A 19,457-nucleotide genomic window follows, 5' to 3' on the forward strand; every position below is an offset into this window, starting at 1 on the left:
TGATAGGGCCACATTCCTTTTGAACATTCTAAGGGAAAGTCCATTTTCTTGCATTTTCCAGCTTCTAGAGGCTGCCCACAATCCTAGGCTATTACCCACTTCCATCATCAAAGCCAGCAGTGACCAGCCAAGTTTTTCTCATGACACTTCATTCTACCTTTGACCCTCTTGCCTCCCTCTTATAAAGACACTGTGATTACAATGGATCCACCTGGATAATCCAAGCTATGCTCCCCACCTCAAAATCTTTAATCACAGCTGCAAAATTCTTTCTGTTATGTAAGTCAACGTGTTTGCAGGTTCTGAGGATTAAGGTATGGACATAGTTGAGGGACCTTTATTCATCAATAGGACACCTATCAGGGAGAAATAACCCTTAGTGAGTCAGAAGGCTATTAAAAAAGTAGCTCTTCTGCCTTTCTTTTTTTAACTAAAATGTAACAGTTATACTAAAAAAAAAAATACACAGATTATATGTGTACAGCTCAGTCAATTATCACAAAACAAACACTCAGGTAACTGCCACCCACATCCATCCAGATCAAGTTATAGAACATTACCAACATCCCAGAATCCATACTCACCCAGTCAATGATGCTCAATCATGCCCTCTTGTAGTCACTATACCCTCTCTACTCCAGAGGGTCAACTATAGATTAATTCTGGTTTTGAATAGTCAGTTTGAATGATATAGTGTATATGTTTTGTGCCTAACTTCCTTCACTATGATGAGATTTATTTATGGTGCTAAATGGAGCTGTAGTTCGTTCATTTTCATCACTGTGTAATATCCCATATGACAATATTGCAATTTATTTACCCATTTACCACTGATGTACATTTGGGTTGTTTCCAGATGGGGCATATTTTTAATAGTACTGCTATAAGCATTCTTGCATATGTCTTTTGCTGTATATCTATACACATTTACATTAGGTATATAATAGGAGAAGAATTGTTAGATCATAGTAGAAATCTATATATATCCTATATACAGCTTCAATTTCAGTAAAGAACACCAACCAATTTTTTAAGTGGCTGTGCCAATTTATATCCCTACTAGCAATGTATGAAAGAGTTCCAGTTGCTTTTCATTATTTACTAACCCTTAGTATTATCAGTCGTTTTAATTTTAGCCATTTTGGATATGTAATTCTACTTCATTCTAGTTTTGATATGTGCATTTTTTCATGCTTTATTGACTATTTGGATATTCACTTTTATAAAGTACCTGCTCAAGTCTTTTTGTCCGTTTTTATTTTGTGAGAATTTTATGGTTTTTTTGTTTTGCATATTTTGCACACAAGTCCTTTGTCACTTTTATGTATTGCAGACACAGCTTCTGTAGGGCCAGGGGCAGGCTGCCCCAAGATGAACCAATTTGGCATAATGATTATTATAAACAAAAGTTACTTGAGAGCCTGTACAAGAAAAACACTCAGACGCTCCTCTGTTCCACTAAAAGCAGGAAACACATCTCCCATGTGAAGGGTGCCTCCCTGTACCAGGAGGTAAAGAGATATCCTTATCACTAGAAATGGGAAATTTGGAGCTGAGAAGGCTGTTGGGGCTTAAAGCCTGTTGTTGTAAAGGTCAGGGACTTGGCTCAAGAGAGCCCAAAGGCACTGGGACTCCTCCTAGAGAGAAGACAGGCAAATAGCCTGCAGACATACAGCCTGGAAACAGCAATCTAAAGAGTACCTAGAGGGACGCCTGGGTGGCTCAGCGGTTGAGTTTGAGCGTCTGCCTTCCGCTCAGGGAGTGATCCTGGGATTAGGGCTCAAATCTGCATCCGGCTCCCTATGGGGAGCCTGCTTCTCCCTCTGCCTGTGTCTGTCTGTGTGTGTGTGTGTGTGTGTGTGTGTGTGTGTGTGTGTTTCTCTCTGTCTCTCATGAATAAATAAATAAACCTTAAAAAAAAATAAAGAGTACCTAGAGCACACAGTGGGGAGATTATCTGCTTACCTCCCATGTCCCAGAGAGGCAGTGTTAACTTAAACTCCTCCAATAACAAAGGAACTGGCAGCTGCCCTTTCAGTCTCCTAGCCCTCAGAAAAGACACAGGGCCACCAGTGGGAACCAGCGTAGTACCTCTTGCTTTCTAATGGAATTGTCCCTCCCAGGATGTTTGCCTCAGTACCAGCGGGAGGGAAGAGGTTCCCCCATAAGATGGGCCCAACCCCTGCCAACACCTTGTCTCCCAACATGGGAGTTTTGTGAGGCCTTGGTTCTTTTGGCAGCACCAGTCAGGTCTCATTTCACAAGCAGACGAGAGCATATCTAGTTAAAACTCACCATATTCAGGCCAGACACCAAACATTGACCCCAGCAGGCAAGGAGAGCCTCTGCAGATGACTGGCCTGAAGGACAGAGCAACCAGGACACAACAGCAGAGCATATGCCTGGCAGCACACATTGGGGGCATTCCTGCAGCACTAGGTCTTAGGAAACAGGATACACTACACTGCCAGGCACTACAGGACTTCTTTATAAAGCCATTACCCTCAAAAACAGAAGATGTAGCTGACTTTCCTAACACACAGAAAAAGGCACAGAGACTTAGACAAAATGAGAAGACAGAGGAATTTGTCCCAAATGAAAGAACAGGATAAGGTCATAGCCAGAGATCTAAATAAAACGATATAAGTAACATGCTTAATGGAGAATTTAAAGCAATGATCATAAGGATACTTACTGGATTTGAACAAGAGTGGAGGACATCAGTGAGACCATTAACAGAGAGATACAGAATAACAGAGCAGAGATAAAGGGCTCAATAAATGAAATGAGAAACATGCTTGATGGAACAGCAGGCTGGAAGAAGCAGAGGAACACATTAATGACCTAAAAGAGTAACTGAACGTAGTCAAGCTGAACAAAAGAGAGAAAAAAGAATTATGCAAAATGAAATTGACTTAGGGAATTCAGTGCCTCCATCAAATGTAGTAACATTCCTATTATAGGAGTCCCAGTAGAAGAGAGAAAAAGGAACAGAAAATTTCTTTGAAGAGATAATAGCTGAAAACTTCCTTAATCTGGGGAAGGAAACATATCCAGATCCAGGAGGTAAAGAGAACCCCCAACAAAATCAAAAGAAGCAGATCCACACCAACATATTTTGTAACTAAAATGGCAAAATATAATGATAAAGAAAAAATTTTAAAGCAGCACGACAAAAGATAGTTACATATAAGGGAAACCCCACAAGGCTATCTGTGGATTTTTCAGCAGATGGAATTACCGAATCACTATATTGCACACCTGAAACTAATATAACACTGTATATTAACTATACTGAAATTAAAATAAAAAGAGCAGATGTTTGTAATGCAATGTTTGTTCTACCATAGAGATGGATCATTCAGATAAAATTTATGGGGCAGCCCTGGTGGCTCAGTGGTTTAGTGCCGCCTCACCCCAGGGCCTGATCTTGGAGACCCAGGATCAAGTCCCACATCAGGCTACCTGCATGGAGCCTGCTTCTACGTCTGTCTATGTCTCTGCCTCTCTCTCTGTGTGTGTCTCTCATGAATAAATAAAATCTTTTAAAAAAATTTTATCACTGTTAGTAATCCTTACTCTGGGAAAGACCTTCAATTTAGATTCTTCTGCATGGTCAGAAGAGGAACAAAACTTTCTCCTGAGTCCACAGGGTCTCAAGTGCCTTCAGCTAAAAATAATTCACATGCCAAAGTGGCACATGAAGACAGGGGGCATCTGTCCTGAATACCTTCACACCTGAGACATAAGTGAATAAAGATACTCATTAAGTTTTTTTATTACTAAAATTAATGAAAATACAAAACACATTTTGTAGGTTATTTCCCAGGATGATTTTGTGTGTGAGAGAGCATGCACCTGCATAAACACATGAGCAGGAGGAGGGGCAGAGGGAGAGGGGAAGAGAGAATCTAAAGCAGGCTCCACCCTCAGTACAGAGCCCAATGCAGGACTCAATCTAATGACCCTGAGATCATGACCTGAACCAAAATCAAGAGAGAGACACTTAACCGACTGAGCCAAGCACCCCCCCAGCATGATTTTTATAACTCTTGAATATTCTAAGATAGATTAATATATTTTTCCAGATTTTATTTATTTATTCATGAGAGACAGAGAGAGAGAGAGAGAGAGAGAAGCAGAGACACAGGCAGAGGGAGAAGCAGGCTCCATGCAGGGAGCCTGACATGGGACTTAATCCTGGGTCTCCAGGATCATGCCCTGGGCTGAAGGCGGTGCTAAAACCGCTGAGCCACCAGGCTGCCCCTCTAAGATAAATTAGATAGACTTTTTACTCATGGAACAAAGTGCCATAATAAGATTCAAGATGGGCAAAAGGAATGGCTTTATTTTTTAAAAAATGAGAGAAGAGTTGACATGAAAATAAGGTGGGGAAAAAGAACCAAAATGCTATTTCTACTACAAACATATTCCTAGGCAGATCAATTTTAGAAGCAATATATGGAGGTTTAGGACCTGGTAGAAATTACCTTAAAATTATCCATTCATGGGGGCGCCTGAGTGGCTCAGTCAGTTAAGGGTCTGTCTTCGGCTCAGGTCATGATCTCAGGGTCCTGGGATCAAGCCTTGTGTTAGGCTCCCTGCTGGGCTGGGAGTCTGCTTCTCCCTCTCCCCCTCTACCTCCGCATCCCCACCCCTGCTTGTGCATGCGCACACACACATGCTCTCACTCAAATAAATAAAATCCTTTTAAAAAATTATTCATACATGTGTATCTCCTGCAAAGTCACTGTGTACCCCCAGGAGTGTACGTAACACCTTTTAAAGATAGCTTTCCTAGTATATGAATGCTATGAATGCAGGAACTTGGTGTTTTGTTTTGCTTTGTTTTTTCACTGCTTGTGTTGGATATTTTCTGTTTGTCTCCCTGGATATACTTTCCAACCTTCTCTGTCACAGTATATATCACGACACTGGGCTTCTTGCCTGAACTAATCCATTTTTTTAAACTTCCTTGCCTCACCCTCCTTCTGCCTATAAAAACCTTCCATTTTACACAACTCTTCAGAGCTCCTTTCTATTTGCTAGATAGGATCCTGTTATATTCATGAATTATTGAATAAAGCCAATTGGATCTTCAAATTTACTCAACTGAATTTTGCTTTTTAACACAAGCAGTGTACCTAGCCCACGTAGTAAATCCTCAATAAGTACCTATCAAGTGAAAGACAAAAAGAGGGATAAATAATTGTTCTAAGTGAAGGTGAAATCATCCAGGGACACAGACAAAAAAAAAAAAAAATCAAAGTTCTCTTTTTTACAAACTTATATTGAAAAGACTTAAAAAAGAAAAAAAAAAGCACAGAACTATGCTGGAGGTAGAAAAGCATGATTGGGAGAAGAGATGCCTGAGTCAGAGCCCTTTCCTGACCTTGAAGGACCTTATAATCTCAAAAGCAGGCAGTTCATCTCACTAATAATAGAAGGAAATGAAGCAGGGAGGGGAAAGAACACTACATAAAGCAAGTAAGCCAAGCTGGAAACAGCTAGTCATCATTTTGAAAGGGAACTATCACCACAGACAATTATGCTGATTTCCATCCAAACTCTATGTCTCTCTACAGCCCTGGACCACCTCAACTTTAGATCCATATGTCAGGAACTTATTTTCCTAAATTCAACTGCTTATAGTTTCTTGTTTCCATTCAGAATGTGTTTGATTTACAGTTTTCCTCAATATTCTGATGACTCTAATTATGGAAAACTCATTTTAACTGATTTTAATATGATCACAATTCTGATACCAGAAACCGGCTCTGTCATTGTCTAATCCTTCCCAGAACATTGGATGCAAAGCAGTTTTAAGATCCTGACCTGAAAGTAAAACACATATCATAAATGAGGACACTTCATGAATGAGTACACTCCTAGACATTCAGGATTCCAGGGATAGAACCACAAGTTGGCCTAGGGTCTGACAATTGCTTCCCACTATCATCACCACATTCCTTGCTAAACTCCCTATACTGGCTCCCAAGACATTGCTTCATAGAAGTTTCAACAGAATAGGATGCAGTTGGGCAGCCTGGGTGGCTCAGTAGTTTAGCGCCGCCTTCAGCCCAGTTTGTAATCCTGGGGACCTGGGATCCAGTCCCTTGTTGGGCTCCCTGCATGGAGCCTGCTTCTCCCTCTCTCTCTCTCTCTCTCTCTTGCTCTGTGTTTCTCATGAACAAATAAAATCTTTAAAAAAAAAAAACAAAAACAGGATGTAGTTATTCAGAGTACAGGAAAAAGATTATTTCTCTACTTAAAACACTTCAGATACCAAATATGTATGTTTCCACACCAAGCAATTATTAAATTCCTTATAGATACCAACTGGCAGTTCCACAAGCCAATTCTGATACTAACTACCCAGAGTTAGCACAGACCCCCACAGGTTAAGGGCTCAGTCACCTCACTTCAAATGCCAATTGCCAAATCCCATGTTGTCACCTATGTTTCTAATTAACCAGCTATATATAAAATGGGGATTCTCATGATCACCTCCTCAAATTTGATAATTTGCTAGAATGGCAGGAAAGCACTTTTACTATTACTGGTTTATATAAAAGGTACAACTCAGGAACAGCCAAATGGAAAGATGTATAGGGCAAGGTATATAAGAAGGGGTGCAGAGCTTCCATGCCCTCTTTGGGCATGATAAATCTCCCAGCACTTCAGTGTGCTCCCCAAACCCCATTGTTTAAGGGTCTTATTACAGGCACAACTGACTAGATCATTGGAGATTGGCGATTAGGTCAATCTCCAGCCTCTCCAGAAGGAAGGGAAAGCACCAACCCACTAATCACTCTAATCACATGATTAGTTTCTCTGTTAACCAGCCCCCATCCTTCTAGAGTCACCTCATTAGCATGAACTCACATATGGTTGAAAGGGGCTTTTATGAATAATAAAAGACACTCTTTCACTCCCATCACTTAGGAAATTCTAAGAGCTATTGCTCTGTGAGAGGAACCTGGACAAACACTAAACACACACACACACACACACACACACACACATTATATCACAACATTACACTCAGGTTCTCTGCAGTAGTGTGGGCAGGTCCAAAGGCCAAGGCAGGCCACTGCCAGATTCTTCTTCCAGCATAAGCTATGAAATGTCATGTATAACCATTTTCTACAGACTGGGGTCTTTCTTCTTCAGCTGCTGCAGAGCACTGCAGAACACTGCTTGGGACCACTCTCCTCACCTCTGCCAGACTAGCTGCAGTCACTACCAACGCCACTTCAGGGGCTCAACTTGGACTCTCAGGAGAGTTATTCCAAGTCCTGGATCACCCAGAATACTCAGATTTATCTGAATACCTTCCTTGGAGGCTCAGCTGGACACTCAGAGCCATTTGTTATCTCATGGGGAGGTAAGAGCAATCTGCCCTTCCATAAGGAGGTAAACTATCTATAAAGGATTGTATGAATAGTAATAAAACTAACCAATAGTCAACCTGATTTTTATCACCTTATGTGACAATACTAAACAGTGTCAGAGATACACTAACCCTCACATAAAAATCTGTTAGCCTGAATTCTAAACAATTGTTATAGTTACTGCTGAGTTATAATATCTATGTAGGCTTCAAAGTATCGCTTTTTTTTTTTTAAGATTTTATGTATTTATTTGAAAGAGAGAGAACACAAGCAGGGAGGAGGGGTAAAGGGTGAAGGAGAAGCAGATGCCCCACTGAGAAAGGAGCCTGACCTGGGGCCTGATCCCAGGACTCTGGGATCATGACCTGAACCAAAAACAGATGCCTAACCGACTGAGCCACCCAGGCACCCCCAATTATCACTTTTTAAAACTAATTCAGTAACAAATATTTTATTCTACATGAAAGTTAATTTAAGGAACTATCAATTACAGTCAAACTTGGCCACATGTGTTACTTTTCAAGTAAATTCATAAGAATTTATGATCTTCCAAATTCACTTCTGGCACATTTTGGACTCCAACCCTTTTAGTAGAACATAGCCCTATTTTTTTTTTATTTTTTTTTATTTTTTTAATTTATGATAGTCACACACAGAGAGAGGCAGAGACACAGGCAGAGGGAGAAGCAGGCTCCATGCACCGGAAGCCCGATGTGGGATTCAATCCCGGGTCTCCAGGATCGCGCCCTGGGCCAAAGGCAGGCGCCAAACCGCTGCGCCACCCAGGGATCCCCCATAGCCCTATTTTTAAAAGTTAATTTAAACAATTTTAATTGCACAAGATTTTTCCAAGTTTCTTTTTAATAAGGTAACGTTTTATATGAGGTCAACAAGACACAAAACTATCTGCAAACCACCAGAATAAGCCTTGAACAACATAAAAAACTGAGGTTTAAAATTGTTCCATGAGGGCAGCCCGGGTGGCTCAGCGGCTCAGTGCCACCTTCAGCCCAGTGTGTGATCCTGGAGACCATCGAGTCCGATGTTGGGCTCCCTGCATGGAGCCTGCTTCTCCCTCTGCTCGTGTCTCTGCCTCTGTGTGTGTGTGTGTGTGTGTCTCTCATGAATAAATAAATAAAATCTTTAAATAAAGTGAAATTGTTCCATGAATACCAGCTTACAGAAATTGTGGAGAAAGCTACGAACTATGCAACAACAAAATTTAAAGAAATTGACAAAGGAATCAAAATTTGAGGACTACCAGAAGAGACAAGAGATGATGGCTTTCATGGCCAAAAATAAGAAACATTTTCACAAAGTGGACACTCCTTCTAAAGCAAAGGATTAAATAACATGCCCGTTCATCTTCTCTTGACTTTTTCAGAAGAAACTCTTCATAAGACTTTACCAATAGAAATTTACGACGAATTTTCAATTGTGGAAATCCTGAAAGCTGCAAGAATTGACCCCCCCAAAAAATAAAAATATAAATCTATGCCATGGATCCCATATGAGACTTCTCCTGACTACTTCAGATGAAAGAAACTTTCCAAAATTAAAATTAAGAAGAAGCGTTCTGTGTTCACCCATGAGTGATGACAGAGTGGTAAGTGTAAGTGTGCTATCTACTGAACATGAATATGTGAAGACCAGTGTATGAGTCTCCGAGGGATAATTCTTTCAAGGATCTAGGGAAAATTTTGTTCCACGTCTTCCTCTTAGTTTCAGGTGTTTGCCAGAAATCCTTGGTGGTCCTCGGCTCCCAGATGCCTAACTGGCATCTCTGACTTCTTGGTCAGGTGGAATTCTCATTCCCCGTGGGTCTCCAGTCTTCACATGGCTGTCTTCACTCCAAATGTCTGTCTCTCCACTTGTTTTGTTTCCTGAGGACACCAGTCATTTGGATTAGATGCGCACTCCACTGCAGTATGACCTCATCTTAATAATTAATTGCAACTCCAATAACCCTATTTCCAAATAAGGTCCTATTCTGCGGGGAGGGCGGTGGAGGCTGGGAGGCGTTGGGGCTTAAGGATCTTCCTTGGGGGGGGGGAGGGGGAGACCCCATTCAACCCACAACAAGGAATAATTTTGACAAAATAATTGCGAATTTGCAGACATTAGGACTGTTCAGAAAGAGAAACTAGAACGTCACTGAACATTAACACCAATGCACAGGTATGTTTCTCACCTTTTCAAAAAAAAAAAAAAAAAAACCAAAACCCCACATTGGATGCAATTAAGAAGTATTAACCCATTACTTTTGCCTTTGCTGTACTTTAACTGGGTTATTACATTGTACTTCGACAAAAGAAAATGTTCAGTATCTGCGCTTCTCTGAGCATCACTGCTATTGGTTTCGCTTCCCCGTTATTACGAAAAATAATTTTGTGACCCAAAGACACGCTCGGGGCGTCCGACGCCCGAGCTCGACCCGGGTCCGCCCGCCGGCGGCCGGCGCGGCTCCGGGCTCCGGGCTCCGGGCTCCGGACTCCGGGAGGGGGGCGGGGAGCGCTTGCGCGGGGATACTCACTTTCCCGGCAGGCTCCACGGCGGAGCTTCCCCTCGCCCTGGAGGCCGCAAGACTGACGCAGCCCGCGAGAAACTCGACGGCCGCTTTGTCCCACGCTAGAGGGCGCGCGGCTCCCCGGCCCGACCAGCAGCGCCCGCGGCCCGGCCCGCTCCCCTCCCCGGCCCTCCCCTGGAAGAAGCCAACACCTCCTCCCCGCCCTCCCCCAGGCTGCCAGCGAGGCAGGCTCTGATGCTCATGCGCAAACACGTCCACCACGCACGGAGGCACGGCGCATGCGCGCTCTCAAGGCCGTTCCCGAGGCGTCTCCGCCCCCCCCCCCCCCCGGATTTCCAGTTCCGGCCCCGCAGGGGCGGACAGAAGGTGGGGAATATGCGGCTGTCGGTGGCAGCAGCCGTCTCTCACGGTCGTGTATTTCGCCGTCTGGGCCTTGGTCCAGAGTCCCGTATCCACCTGCTGCGGAACTTGCTTACAGGACTCGTGCGGCACGAACGCATAGAGGCCTCATGGGCGCGCGTGGACGAAATGAGAGGCTACGCCGAGAAGGTGCGGGGCGGGGCCGCGCCGGGCGGGGGAGGGGGCGGGCCCTTCTCTGCACCGCGAGCTTCTGGCGGGAGCTGTGGCTGCCCTGGGGGAGGAGGAGGGTACCCTGGCGGTCGCTGCCCGAAGGCTGAGCCCCCTGTACCCCGAGTTGAGCCTCCTTCCTCCAGCCCCTCAAATGGACGACTGCGTAGGCCCGCGGAGTTAGGGGTGGCCCGAATTAGAGGTCAAACGAATGGGCTGCCATGGGGCATTAGAGCAGTAAGATTGGCGCCTCCATTCTTGCTCGGGTTGGATCAGTAATGTTATGTCCTCTCAGCTCATCGACTATGGGAAGCTGGGAGACACCAACGAACAGGCCATGCGCATGGCTGACTTCTGGCTTACGGTGAGTACGTCTGTGTGCCTCCCACGTCCCAGCCTTTGCTCCCTGTGTGGGAGGGGGCTGTAAGAGGAAGGGGGAACTGGACGGAATTAAGCTAAGATACTTAGGGACAAATGCTGTGAACGAAATGAGAAACGTGTGACTTAACCTAGTTGAATGTTACGTGAATCAACCTGCACAATTGCCTGTGACCCCTCAGTGTTAACTCTGACTCGACCACATTGGGAGGTGGAAGAGTTCGGTGTGAATGTGTTTGGACCCTACTTTTTCCAAGTGCTAAAAGTTAAATGTGTCTCAGCAGTGGTGCCTGACTCTGTCTCTCCTGGATAACTCTCCCCCTCTAGGAGAAAGACTTGATCCCAAAGCTGTTTCAAGTACTGGCCCCTCGCTACCAAGGTCAGAATGGGGGCTACACGAGAATGCTGCAGATCCCAAATCGGAGTAAGCAGGATCGGGCCAAGATGGCAGTGATCGAGTATAAAGGGAACTGCCTCCCACCCCTGCCCTTGCCTCGCAGAGACAGCAACCTTACTCTTCTAAACCAGCTGCTTCAGGGGTTGCAGCAGGACCAGAAAGCAAGCATCCACGGCTCCCACACAGCTCAAACACCAGGGATTTAACAGGAGCCAAACGGGTGTGTGGCATACTCATCAATGCCTATGATCATCTTGGAGCTCTTTTAATCTCTAAGAAGAACTGGAGCTAGAGTTGTTAATGGACAGTCTTAATGGAGCCAAGAAGCTTCTGGGGAGCCAGATAATCATCTCTTTGCAGAGTAGATAAAATTCCTTGTATGAATATATGAATGTATAAGGGTGGGGTTTTTTTTCTCCTCTTGAGAATTTTGGAGAATGAGAACTAATCAAAGGCTCAGTCTCCGTGGGTTAGTAAATTCATTGCTTATGTTTCTGGCTCTTGATCTGAGTTGTGTTTGGTTAGCACAGTTTTGTTTTTCTTAATGCCAGTTTTTATGGGGCTTGTATCTTATTATTCCAAACTGGACTCCAAAGGTGATTGAATTTTGACATCTAGCATAGAGACTGAACCCCTGGGATTTCTTAGAGAAAACTTAAGTCCTGACAGGATAGGAGAGTGAACATGTAGAATTGAATCTTCCATAATAATCTGGTACCTTAGGAAACTTGAAGAACACTACAACTATTCCTCTGTTTCTAAGCAGGATCACATATTACCCTCATGTGCTCCTCTCAGCCCTGAATAGGCCTTAGAGGAGAGGACCTGAGAACTCAGATGCACCACCTTTCTGGCCAAGTGGGTGGAAGCACTCAGTAAAGGATAAGCTCCTTCCTCTTGGAGTGACGGGGTAGGAGGTGGGGGAATAAAGAGAGGGTTGAGGTGGGAGGAGGGTTAGGAAGTTAAATGTGCTGGGAATTTCCTGGAAGTTTTTATTGTTGTCAAATTTGGGCTTCTCTGGGAACTCAGAAAAGGGAAATCCGGCTTCAGAATGGCCAAGGCGTATGAGAAGTAGGAAGCTCCTTTATACCCACTAATTATTGTGAAGCCAGACTTAGCCTAGCCAGGCTGCCCATTCCTCAGGCTCAAAGGTTTGACTAGGATAGTAGCCGTGGGAAGACTTGGAACTATTATCCCTGCCTGTACACTTGACAGCAAGGCCTAACAGTTTTCATATCGCTAGTACAGTGAAAAAGAAGATATTTTATCTTAGACTGGACCTTCACAGTGTATTTGGCCTGCTAAACCCAACCATCATCAGCAAGTCAGGGTGAGGGTGGAAGGGGTCACTGGTCTAGAAGATACTGGCTTCATGGACAGAGCTATTCCGTGCTATTTCACTGCAGCTGCTCTAGTCTTAAGATTCATCTGTTCCCAACAGGGTTCTCTCATCTCCCTCTAATTTGTCCTTCACAGTATTGCCAGAAAGCTCCTTCTTTTTTTTTTTTTTTTTTTTTAGAAAGCTCCTTCTGACATATTTTGAGTGACATGGTAGACACTCAAAAGCATTTATTCAATAAACCTACAATTCTGAATGTTTCCCCAAAATTCACCTCCTTCCTGTCCTTGGCATGAACCTCAACTAGATATCTTGGAGTCATCATCCCTGACTCCTAGAGAAAGTACTTCCTTTAAAATTAAAACTACGGAATGCCTGGGCGGCTCAGTGATTGAGCATCTGCCTTTAGCTCAGGGCATGATACCAGAGTTCCAGGATCAAGTCCCACATCAGGCTTCCTGCAGGGAGCCTGCTTCTCCCTCTGCCTATGTCTCTGCCTCTCTCTGTGTCTCTAATGAATAAATAAATAAATCATTTAAAAAAATTAAAACTACATCTGTTAAGTATTATCATAGATGGGTTATGATTCAAATCTCAGCTTTTTCTCTTAGTCCCCAGAAACAGACCTCCCTTGGGGGTTTTCAACAATTCCTTAAGTGCTTAATAAGCATGTGCTACTTTCCATCATTTTAGTCACTAGAGATATAGTCTTTATCAAGTGTTTGCCGTATGTCAAGCCCTAGGCTAGATACTAAGGATGTAGAGATGAGAAGAAACCACCTTTGCCATCAAGGAGCTCACAACCTAAAGCATCACGTCTGCTGCCATGATGGCTTTAAGGGACACTACATCTTTAATATTTTGGCCCATAAAAGAGTACATGCAGGCACCTGGGTGACTCAGTGGTTGAGCCTCTGCCTTTGGCTCAGATCATGATCCTGGGGTCTTGAGATCGAGTCCCGCATCAGGCTCCCCACCTGCTTCTCCCTCCACCTAGGTCTCTGCCTCTCTGTGTCTCATGAATAAATAAATAAAACATTAAAAAAAAAATACATGAGTCTAGAATGCTTACTAGAGGCTCAGGGATAACAAGAGAAATAAATAACAATGTCCATTTTCTAATCTGACCTATAAATGGTAACTTTTCACCTGGGTGGACCATGCCCTCATCCATCTAAGCACTTCTTTTTTTAAAAAGATTTTATTTATTTATTCATGAGAGATAGAGGCAGAGGGAGAAGCAGGCTCCATGCAGGGAGCCCGATGTGGGACTCAATCCCAGGTCTTCAGGATCACTCCCTGGGCTGAAGGCGGTGCTAAACCACTGGGCCACTGGGGCTGCCCTCTAAGCACCTTTTTAATAAACTCCAAACCCCTAAGACGGGCCCAGATACATTGGAGTTCCCTCCCTACTTTCAGAGATTCTCTGTCTTGGACTCTAGTTCTTTACAGCAGGTCTGACAGCTATGTGCACTTCCTCCAAAAAATAACAAACTTAACTCTAGCCTCAACAAATCAGTGACACAATATAAGCCAATATCCAAAGGAGACACAACTACAAATGGCCAGGCACTGCTTAAACATCCTACCGTCAATTTAAAATTTGAACAAGTCTTGGTTTTATTTCCAGGTTTCTCAAATCTGCAGTCACCTCTCCCTAGCTAAAATCCAAAACCTCTCTATCCCAGATTACTGCAAAAGCCTCCCTCCACACTGCAAATGAAGTAAAAAAAACACCTGATGTCTTAATTCCCTGATGATCTCCAGTGCCTCCTTTCCTATGGGGAAAGAGTCCTGTTTCCTTACCTGATCCCCTTGGTAACCAAACATTCACTACTCCATTTACTCCCCTTGCCTCTAATTTTATGCCTAGGAAGGCTGGAAGTCCTTATTTTGACTTTTCTTATGCACAGCTCCCCTTATCATCTTGTGTTCATGCAGTATCTTCCACCCAGAGAACTCTCCTTTTACCTACCTGATTTGTACACATACACAGGCATCTGAGCGGCTCCTCTGACCATCCCCACCTAAGTTCATTACTTTGTAAACCTGAGTGCTGCTACAGTATCTCCAAAATACACTGAATTTGCCACATTGCATTATAATTCCCTACAGCTGCAGCAGTTGGTTCCCAAACATTCATTAGTTTAAGGTAGTTCTAGTATTTCCATCCCCTTGCTATTAACGGGTTCAGGGATGGGTCGGCCTAAACTAATTTGAGGCAATGAGAATCTGGTCTCTACTGGAAAAGTGTAAAGGCAGCATGTTATTCTGAGTGCCATGGGGAACTGGCTTTAGTATGAAGATGACAATGTCAGGTCAGAACAACTAGAAGAAACTATATAGTAATCTTTAGTGATTATTCTTACTTGCACTGGGTTTTCTGTTAATTGCTACTAAAAGCAGTTAATTTGTGCCACTGAACCTTTAGTGTTTCTCAAAAATGTTTTACATCAGAACACTATTCACAGACATATAATTGAAGTAAAAGCATCACAAAACATTACCTTAACAAATATATGCACATGAATGCTGTCAGTTTTTTTCTAGTTACTTTTTTTTAAATGCTGATCTCAATTCAATAAATAATCTTACAACTGACTACTGGATTACAACCTGCTCTTTGAAAAAATACTGATCTGAACCATTATTAGTGACTCACCGCTGCCTTTGCTAGATAAAATCTAGACTTTTCTCATGACACAAAGGCATTCTATGGCCACCTCTCAGCCTCTTCTACCATTATTGGCTGTCACCCTTTTTAGGAAATACTTGCTCTGTAAATATATCAGACCTTTGTGCATGGATTGCCTGTTGTATAGTTGCCCTATGTCACATTACCTCTTATCATTTGATTCTTTCCTCAGAAGTCACTTTTTTGAGGCTACCTTGAAACTTCACACAACCCTCCAGAGCCAGGTCCCTCCCTGTGTGCAGTTTCAGTCCTCTAGGCATATGCCTATTAAAACATTCATCACATTGTCCTATAAGGGCCTAACTGCTTCATTGACTCCAGCTCATCTCCCAAAGCCAGGAACAAAAGGACTCAATTTTCTGGATAACTCTATTCCTCCCATAGGACCTGATTCATAATAGGTGCTCAATATATGTTTATTAAGTGAGGAGGAGTAAGCCACATGCTGTCCATGACATATTCAACTTTCTAGCTGAGCTTTACAAAATCAATTAACAGTACTATGGTACTATGCAGGGATAGTGCTAAGCTACATTGCTGAGTATACCAAGACTAAAAAAATGGGTTCCGGGATCCCTGGGTGGCACAGCGGTTTAGCGCCTGCCTGTGGCCCAGGGCGTGATCCTGGAGACCCGGAATCGAATCCCACGTTGGGCTCCCGGTGCATGGAGCCTGCTTCTCCCTCTGCCTGTGTCTCTGCCTCTCTCTCTCTTTCTCTCTCTCTGTGTGTGACTATCATAAATTTAAAAAAAAATTTAAAAAAAATGGGTTCCTTCCTCTCCAGGGATTTACATGCTCATAATGACTGTCAAGAATGTGTGTGTCTAATTCATTTCCCACACATTTCATATTCCAACTTCCTGAAATATTTCTAACCAACCTACCAGCACAACCTACCTACCTATACATTTTTCAAGTTTTAGCCAGAAGCCGAAACGATGCCTCTTTTGTGAAGTATTCACTGAATTCCCCCAAGCAAAGCTAGGCATGTTTCCCAGTGGTCCAGTTTCACGCTGTACACCCTTCATTGTAGCAATGGCACAATTACATTGTTCAGCACCAATTAGTAAGACAGTGAACTCCTTAGGGGTAAGAGGACATATCTAAGTTACTCTGGTGCAACAGAATAGAGAACATGGGACAAAATGAGCATCTATAAATGTCTATTGACTGAATCAGTGTGTGGTACTAAGTTTGTCAGCCTAGCTCTGCATTTTGGTTAGGCTCAGTAATTCCTCCCTTCCCCAGTTTCCTCTCACTTCATCTGAAAAAGAACTTCCTACAAAGCTGAATGTCCATTGTTCACTGCTGGGTAATGTCTGTACCCTTAGGCTTTTCCTCTCCTTGCCCTTAAATTCATGGGCATATTATAACTCTCCTCTCACTCTGGGACATGAATTTGATAGTTATATTTGAGATGCCCTAATAATAGAAATGGTCTGTGTGCTCATATTTTAAGGGAAAAAGTTTAAACTTTTCTGACACTCTGTTCCACAATATCATATGTTTAATATTTTTTTAAAAAGTGGTTTATGTTCTTAAAAGTTAATTACAAACATACAAGCTTTCTGTCACAATCAATGCTCTAGGAAGGTAAGCCTGTTTACACTGTGGCTTCACATATATCTTGACACACTAGTGTGCAGCCCAGCATGAGAAGCATAGCATTAGAATTTTACTGCTGTTCACTTCAAGGAGAAATACAAAATACAAAAGCCGTACCTAGAGCTCTCACTGTAAACTTTCTGCCATTGTTCTGACCTAATTTCTAATTGCTTTTCCTTAATATGATCTCAGAATCTTTCTTACAGTTATCTTTTTCTTTTGTCCCAGAAGGAAAAATAGTTTAGTTTTTGTATGTGCTGAGTTAGATGCCTGAAAGCATCTGGAGCTTGGGCAATAGCTCTTCACTGGGAGAACAGATTTTGGGAGTTGTTGGCAATTAAAGCTAAGGAAATGGATGGGGTGACTCAGAGTGTATACGTAGAAGGAAAGGAGGCTGAGATCAGACATTATGGGATAGACAGGATACAGAAGCTATGAAGAAGACTGAAAAATTGCCTTTAAGAGAGGCAAGAAAACCTGCAAAATTCAACACAGTACCCTAGTACAGTATCTTCCTTGTGCATAGGAGGCACTCAAAAAATAATTATCAAATCAATTTAGCAAGTATAATCTTTCTCCATTCAAAGCACTACCGAATATAGAAAATACAAGAGACCTAACAGGCCAATCAGAGGGACAAGATCATAAATAAATATAACATAGTAAGATAGGTAGTATGAAAGTGATGCACACAGGCATAATACCAAGAAAGAAGGTGAGTGGAACTTTTCAGAGGAAATAATGCAAGAGCTAAATCTTAAAGAAAGAATAGGTAGGTATTCATTAAACATGAGGGAGAGAAGTCAGTTGGGAGGATATTACAGGCAGAGACCTGAAGGTATAAATGCAGTGAATTATGAAACGGCATGGAGTGCTTGAGAAATTCCAAGTAAGTTATTTGGTACAGCTGGGATTTAGTATTTGAGGAAGAAGTGGAGGAAATGAAGCAGGAAGGCCAAGCAAGATCAGGTTACAAAGGGCCCTGTAAGACATGATAAAGTGCTTAGTTTTTATACTGAAGACCAGAGAAAGCCACTGAAGGATTTTTAAATGGGGAGAAAAGGGATCAGATTTACATTTCAGAAAGATCATTTGTGCATCAGAGTGGAAGATGGGTTAGAGGGGCAAGACTAGAAGCAAGGAAAACAAATAGGAGGCTAGTTAAGGAATCCAGAGGGAGTTGATGGAAGACTAGATGAGGCCAGAGGCAGGGGGGATGGAGAGAGGCTAACAGACCAGACAGCTATAGAGGAGACAGAACAGACTAGACATTGTGTGTGATTACATGAGGTAGAGGAAGAGGGTAAGAGTCCAGGATGACACCAGGTTTCTACCTGGGCAATTAGGTAGAGTAATTACATTCACAGAGAACAAGGATAGTAGAGGAAAAGCAGATTTGAGATCACTGTGCTGAACTTTGTTGTAGACATATTTGTGTTAAGGAGCTATGTTGTAAACAGTTATTCTGGAGATCAGAGGATATGTGTAAGCTAACAATACATATGTGAGAGTCACTCACAAACATGGGAGTTGAATCAATTATACTAGATGAGATTTCTCAGTCAGAAAAATACATAGTAAGAGAAAAAGAAGGCCTAGAAGAGGGATGGCTGGATGGCTCAGTCAGTTAAGCATCCAACTCTTGGCTTCAGCTCAGGTCATGATCTTAAGGTCATGAGGTAGAGCCTCACATCTGGCTCCACACTCAGTGGGCAGTCTGCTGGAGATTCTCTCCCTCTTCCTCTCCCTCTACCCCTTCACCTGCTCTCTCTCACACACACACACACAAATAAATGTGAGAGAGAGAAAGAAAGAAGGAAGGAAGGAAGAAAGGAAGGAAGGAAGGAGGAAGGAAGGAAGGAAGAAGAAAGAAGAAAGCCTAAGAAAGCTGACATTCAAAGGCCTGACAGAGAAAGAGAAACCATCTGAGGAGGGTGATAAGAAGGACTACAACTAGAACATTGGTGTGTCAAAAATATCCCTTTGTGTTTATCTCTCTCAGTAGATTAGTGTTCTTATAAAGAAGACCTCACAGAGATCCCTTGCCCCTTCTACCATATGAGAACATACTGAGAAGGGATGCCTGGGTGGCTCAGTGGTTGAGCATCTGCCTTTGGCCTGGGTTGTGATCCCAGGGTCCTGGGATTGAGTCCCACATCATGCTCCCTGCAGGGAGCCTGCTTCTCCCTCTCCCTGTGTCTCTGCCTCTTTCTGTGTGTCCCTCATGAATAAATAAATAAAATCTTTAAAAACAAACAAACAAACACCAAGAAGGCACCAGCTATGAACCAGGAAGAGAGGGTCCTCACCAGAACTCGACTCTACTAGCACCCTGATCTTGGACTTCCCAGCCTCCAGAACTGTAAGAAATAAATTTTTGTTGTTTATAAACTACCTACTCTGTGTATTTTATCATAGGAGCCTGAGCAGACTAAGACAATTTTATGATAAGCACTTCTGCCAAGTAAGGTATGGTGACACTTAAGGGTATATGTATTAATTGAGAGAAAAGTAAAAAATCTTGGGTTGAGGGCAAAGGGGGAGGGAGAGAGCTT

General features: G+C 43.0%; 1 protein-coding gene and 1 long non-coding RNA gene across 2 annotated transcripts; one reads left to right on the plus strand and one right to left on the minus strand.

Annotated features, from left to right (window-relative positions):
- Nucleotides 1-8,237: 8,237 nt before the first annotated feature.
- LOC140594406 (uncharacterized) lies at nucleotides 8,238-10,105 on the minus strand. Its single transcript, XR_011995108.1, has 2 exons — nucleotides 9,928-10,105; nucleotides 8,238-9,277 (listed from the first exon to the last, which is right to left on the minus strand). It is a non-coding gene; the product is annotated as an uncharacterized lncRNA (long non-coding RNA).
- Nucleotides 10,106-10,170: 65 nt separating this feature from the next.
- Nucleotides 10,171-15,203, plus strand: MRPL17 (mitochondrial ribosomal protein L17). Its single transcript, XM_025987190.2, has 3 exons — nucleotides 10,171-10,470; nucleotides 10,784-10,852; nucleotides 11,194-15,203. The coding sequence occupies exons 1-3, from the start codon at nucleotides 10,297-10,299 to the stop codon at nucleotides 11,467-11,469; spliced, it is 519 nt and encodes a 172-aa protein (XP_025842975.1). The 5' UTR covers nucleotides 10,171-10,296; the 3' UTR covers nucleotides 11,470-15,203.
- Nucleotides 15,204-19,457: the final 4,254 nt, after the last annotated feature.

This window comes from Vulpes vulpes, chromosome 11 (assembly GCF_048418805.1).
Source record: "Vulpes vulpes isolate BD-2025 chromosome 11, VulVul3, whole genome shotgun sequence".
In the NCBI taxonomy this organism is placed as follows: Eukaryota; Metazoa; Chordata; class Mammalia; order Carnivora; family Canidae; genus Vulpes; species Vulpes vulpes.